General features: G+C 44.7%; 1 protein-coding gene across 7 annotated transcripts in view; it reads left to right on the plus strand.

Moving 5' to 3' along the window:
• VPS13D (vacuolar protein sorting 13 homolog D) overlaps positions 1–5,795 on the plus strand; it is a 97,631-nt gene extending 91,836 nt beyond the window's left edge. For all 7 annotated transcript variants that reach the window (XM_053962571.1, XM_053962573.1, XM_053962576.1 and 4 more), the window contains 3 exons: positions 406–537; positions 4,305–4,545; positions 5,218–5,795. In XM_053962571.1, coding sequence (XP_053818546.1) covers positions 406–537; positions 4,305–4,545; positions 5,218–5,349 — 505 coding nt within the window. In that variant the 3' untranslated portion in view covers positions 5,350–5,795. The remainder of the gene's footprint in view (positions 1–405; positions 538–4,304; positions 4,546–5,217) is intronic.
• The last annotated feature ends 205 nt before the right edge of the window (positions 5,796–6,000 follow it).

Here is a 6,000-nt window from a genome sequence, read left to right on the forward strand (position 1 = left end):
ACTGTCCATCGGTGAGAGCTCTCGCTAGGTTTTTGCACTCTTTCTTTCTTTAGCGCAGTGAGAAGAAATGGTCAAATCAGAAAAACTGCTGATAAATACATCCCAAGATCTTCAGAGAGTATACACTGCTTAGGTCACTTCTTCTTATTAATTTAGCTACTTTCCCCTTCATTGTAGACAAAGCTCTTCTGTTTTTATTATTGTATGGTTCTGTGTCTCATAGAAATGTATGAGTAGACACCACATCTTCCAGATCCAAGTCTTCCAGGATCTACACGCCGTGTTTGTGAAGACCTGGGATTTTTGAAGGCTTTGTATTTCAAAAAGACAAGAACTCTGTGTGCAGACAGGTGTCAGTGGCAGGAAAGCCTGCCCCAGGTGATCTCTGTGTGTCTCTTGCTGCAGGACCAAGGCGGAGCGAGTGCGGAAGCCCCGGTGCTGCAGGGGACCCCAGGGGCTCCTGCCCCGCTACCTGGAGAGCCAAGCAGAGGGACAGGAGCAGCTCTTCAAACTGACAGACAACATCCAGGATGAGTTGTGAGTACACAGCCACTTACACAGCTACTCTGAGTACTTCTGTTCTGTTTGCTGCCATCACGTCTTCTTCATGTCTAAAACTGCTTCACACACAGACACGTGTTCAGTTCTGGGCCCTCAGCACTGCAAGGCTATTGAGGGGCTGGAGTGTGTTCAGGAAAGGGAATGGAACTGGGGAGGGGTCTGGAGCACCAGGAGTGTCTGAGGGAGCTGGGGGAGCTCATCCTGGAGGAAAGAGGGCTCGTGGGGGATCTTCTGGCTCTCCACAGCTCCCTGACAGAAGGGTGCAGCCAGTCGAGCTCCGCTCCCACAGAACAGGGAACAGTAACAAGGGACAGGATGAGAGGAAGTGGCCTGAAGTTGCACCAGGGGAGGTTCAGGTTGGATATTGGGGTAAATTTATCCATGGAAAGTCATAAAGCCCTGGCACAGCTTCCCGGGACAGTGGTGCAGTCGCCAGCCCGGGAGGGATTTAAAAGTCAGTGGATGTGGCACTTGGGGACCTGGGTTAGTGTTGGCCTGAGCAGTGGTGGAGGAACAGTTGGATTTGATGGTCTCAGAGAGCTTTTCCAACCCAAATTATTCTGTGATTCTACAGGGGGAATATCAGATTGTTGGATTGGGGTCTAAATGCAGAATTCATCATTTGCCCGATCTCCACCATAGTTACTGATCAGCTGTCAGGGGAGGGTGTTAAATGCTGTGTCTGTCACCCATCAGAGCATCTGCCAAGGCAGAGGGTCAGAATTGCTGATGGTGGAGCTGGCAGAGGGAGGTACAGGTTCAGCAGGGTCACTTGGTGTCACCAGTGTCACTGGGCAGGTTCCATGTGCCACTCCAGGTTCTGCCTGAGGAAGAGATTGCAATCTGCCACTTCCTTGTTGCCCTGTGAGTTCACATGTGGGGTATCCTGTTTCCATCTCCTTGCAGGATCTTTGTGCCTATTCAGGATGGCTCTTAGGCAGGGAGACTGGAAAGAGCAATTTGTGACCAAAAAAACCGACTAGTGTAGCCCATAGCAGTGCAGTGGCCTTTGTCATTGAGTCACACTGTTCATTCACTGTGACTCTTGCTATTAGAAACATCATTCAGCAGGAACACAGTGTTTCTTGTCATGGAAAATAAATACAAAATTATGCCTCTGACTTTTATCCTAGTATCATAATCAGAAACACATTTGAAGACCTGATTATTTGCATATTTTCCTTCAGAGTTAAATCCATAAAAGGGGGTTTAATACCTTGCTCTACTGTTCTAACTAAATGTTTCCACATTTTTTTCCAGTTAGGCTTGCTGTTTCACTTCTGGAAAATATTGTGTAATTACTTCCTGATGTTGTTAAGAACCCCACAAATTCTCCAGAGATCTGGTTGCTTCTACTTTGTTCTACTGGATCATGTTTCATTTAATTTTTCATTTTATTAATTTGAGATATTTATAATAGTGTAGATGTATGGATTAAAAAAAAAATTGTATCTTGCAGTAATATCTGAAAAGGTTAAAAATACCCGTTTAAGAACTTGACACTGAGAAAAAAGAAACAGTTGGCAAGAGCAAAGGTAGTGGTGCATGACTCAAACTTAGAACAAAATGTAGAGCCTGAACTACACATTAGCTAATGTTTCTGGGCTTCTCCATTAACTCACTGACCTCTGTTTCCATTCCTCAGAATATATACATGCCACCAGTAAAAGTCTTTTAAGGAGAAGTACATGCATCGTGTGTTGCTCTTACAGAGCAAGCACAGCCCGTGCTCAGTGCCCAGGTGCATCCCCTGGAGTGGAGAGCAGCTCTCAGAGCCCCTTCTCTCCCCGTGGATGTCCTGGTGCCATCCTGACCCAGCTGGATCTGATGCCTCCCTCAAACACTCGTGTTTGATGTGCCTGTCCAGGGCATCAGGCTGTTCTTCTGCAGCTGTACTGCTGCTCTGGGATTAAATTAAATTTTCTGTGACACTTCATAAAAAATGTCACTCTCCATCCTATTTAACTAATTTCAAAGGCAGAACCTTACCCTGAAGTGTTTGAACTCTGAGGGAAGACTGCAGGGCAGGTGCTGATTTCCAGAACTCTGTTAATGTTGTCTTCCTCCTGGGTTCCTCTAAGCCAAACTCCACTTTTCTTCCAGTTTATATTACTTAAAGGAACACAGTTTTTTTATCCCTTCCTGGAGTTTCATCCAGGGTTGGAGCTGGGCAAAGCCTGTTACAGGCCCTTTTTAATGAGGCTGTGTCCTTCTCAGCCCTGCCATGGCAGTGTGGGCTGGAGTTGGTGTGTGCACCTTTCCCAGTGTGAGGGGAGTGAGGGCAGGGACACAGCACAGAGGGAAAGGCAAGTTCAGTGCAGAGGAGTGTCTTTGAGTGGACTGGGAATACAGAATTACTGGAGTTATCCTTTTATACCACAAAAAGAAACTATGGCCTGACCTCTTGCCATATTTTTGGCTATTAACATACCTTTTATAGCTCTGGGTTTATTTGGCTACAGATCAGAGTAGCTTGTGTGCAGGGATATTTAACTGGTAGAGCCAAGAGTGCATTTGGAGATGAAGAACTTTTCTGTTTACCAGAAACACTGAGTTAGTGACAAAGGTCACTGATTTCTAAGCCAGTGGAGGATTCTGCAGGATGTGAGGACAGCAGGCAGGTTTGTATGAGCAGTGGCTCAGAGGGCAGCAATTGGGAACCAGCAGAATCCTGCTTTACAGATGCTTGTCAACCCTGGGGGCTGTTGGCAGAGCTTTTTTTACTCTATTTAGCACTACTCTATTACTCTACTCAGCTATGATTCCACATTCAAGTTGCTGAATCTTTCAGCTTTTTAAAAGCCCCACTAAGGAGGTTCATTTAGTAGTAAACCAGAAGTGGGGGAGAAGCATTTGTGTGTTCAACTTCCATTTCATTTTGCACCTTACAATTATTCTTTTACACACCAGCCTTTTCAGCCATCATAACTCTCAATATTCCTAACTCACTCTTCTCTCCCTCTTCCTATTCATCACTCAGCCTAATCTCCCTGGGGAAACCTGCTTGCTGCTTAACCTCTCACCCCTTGTTAAACAGCTAATTTCTCTTTTCTGCTACTGATCCTGGCAGCAGGTTCAACTTGATTTTGGTTTTGAAGGCAGGGAGGTGTGGGGACCAGAAAAGCACAGGAGAATTATCGGATAGCTCTTGTCATAAATGTCTGCAAACCTTTCAGCTCTGAAACTGAAGTTAGTTGCAATTAAGCTTCAGTATTAGGACTCACAGTGCTCCAGAGCAAGGAAATTACTGTTCCTCAGTCCTTGTCAAAGGACATTTTTATGTGTACCTGTAATGCTCAAAGCTGGTGGCCAGGCAGGCAGCACTAATATTTGATTTACAGCATAATCTTTTTATAAATAGGTAAGAGTGTCCTTCATTAGCTCCATTTCTAAACAGTTTAAATTAAATACAGATGAATTGTACGTGTTGCACTACTGCATTTTCTGATGGACTTCTGAAGGTCACAGAGAGGTGAAGACACTGGTTAATTTGCTATTTTTAGCTTGAAGCTAACAATGCTTTCTGAAGGTCACGGAACAGGTGAAGACACTGGTTAATTTGCTATTTTTAGCTTGAAGCTAACAATGCTTTCTGAAGGTCACAGAGAGGTGAAGACACTGGTTAATTTGCTATTTTTAGCTTGAAGCTAACAATGCTTTCTGAAGGTCACGGAACAGGTGAAGACACTGGTTAATTTGCTATTTTTTGCTTGAAGCTAACAATGCTTTCTCCTTTGTTGCAGTTTCATCGCCGTGGAAAACATCGACAGCTACTGTGTGCTCATCTCCTCCAAGGCCGTGTATTTCCTGAAGAGTGGAGATTGCACAGACAGGGATTCCATCTTCCTGGAGGTCAGGTATGACGACCTGTACCACTGCCTGGTGTCCAAGGACCACGGGAACGTGTACATCCAGCTCACCAAGAAGGCAGTGAGCACGAGCAGCGGCCTGGCCATGCCGGGCCCCTCCCAGCAGCGGCCCATGGTGAGGAGCTGGCACCCCTTCCCCTGTGCTCCCCTCGTGACCAAAGTGCTTTAGTCACAGGCTTTGTTCTGGCAGCACTGAAAACAGCTGCTGCCCAGGTTTCAGTGACTGTAGAAGTGGCTCCCTGAACTCCTGAGAAAGCTGAAGAGAGCAAAACACTAAAATAGTCCCACTGGCTGAAAAGTAACAGGAAGAAACATGTATTTACCTGTGAAAGGCTTTTAACTTTTAAGCACATAAATGCAGCTTGGGTACTCTGCTGTCTGTTTAATCTTCTCCTACATGTAGTAGGAGTTTTTACTGTGAGGTCTCTAAAGCTGGAACCAGTGTTTATGTTTTGTGCCATTTCAGTAGTTGCTCAGGGGCTGTTTTACAGGCGCAGTTACAAGCTCACCCCTGACCCAAGTCAGTTCACATTCCAAACAGAACAGCCAGATAAAAGGTGGGAGGAGAGGCAAAGGAAATAACCTCAGATATGGCACTGTGTTCCTGCTCCCACCCTTGAATTTCTGTGTGTACCTGGTGCTCCCTCACGCTTCTTCCTTGCTCCAACCTAAGTGCTGAGAAGGAAACTCCACTGAAACCTTGCTGTCCCTCACTTTTAACCTAAAGTCTATTCTGTTTGAGCTGATAGCAGGAGCACATTAAGAAAAATCCCCTTTCTTTCTGCAGGTGAAAGTGAAATCAGAAGCTCTGGCAGTAAAGGTGTCCCAAGAAATCAACTATGCAAAGAGCCTTTATTATGAGCAGCAGCTGATGCTGAGACTTAGTGAAAATCAAGAGCAACTCGAGCTGGACTCTTGAAAATCCATTTCCTCACTGCCAGAAAGAGCTGCAAGTACCAGGCTGGAGCCAGGACTGTGTGACTAGAGAAGGAAAAAATACAATTTTAGTATTTAGAGAAAACAAAAGAGGTGGCTTTTCTTTTTTAAGCACTAGCTGTATAACAGAGGTGTAGCTGACACAGCTTTGGGTCTGGGAGAAGCCCTGTATTTTGCTAACATGTATATATGTACAAGTGTCCATGTAAATATGCCGGGCAGCGGGTGTTGGTATAAATATGAGTCTGTTTACTGTGTAAAGAAATTAAAGGAGCTCTACTGAGTCGTACTGCACTACCTGACAGAAGCTCTTCTCTCTCTATGTCTTTTTTTTTTTTTTTTTTTTCCTTGAGAAAACTGATTTTCACAGTGCAGAAATGTAGATAAACCTTTAAAAAATAAAATCAAGAATTAATTTCAGCTTTTGGAGCACAGGTGTCCTGTGGTTTAGAGCTTTAACACCATGAATAGGGTGCATTAACACTGTGATTAGGGGGCATTGGTTGGGCTGTTTGGTGGACTTTTTGTTGTTTTTTTCTCTTAACTCACTAATACAGGTAAATACAGGAGACCTGGTCTTGCACTGAAATGTCAGCCTCTTCTTGAACAAAAAAAAATTGTATTTTGGTAAATA

This window comes from Vidua chalybeata, chromosome 22 (assembly GCF_026979565.1).
Source record: "Vidua chalybeata isolate OUT-0048 chromosome 22, bVidCha1 merged haplotype, whole genome shotgun sequence".
Taxonomy (NCBI): Eukaryota; Metazoa; Chordata; class Aves; order Passeriformes; family Viduidae; genus Vidua; species Vidua chalybeata.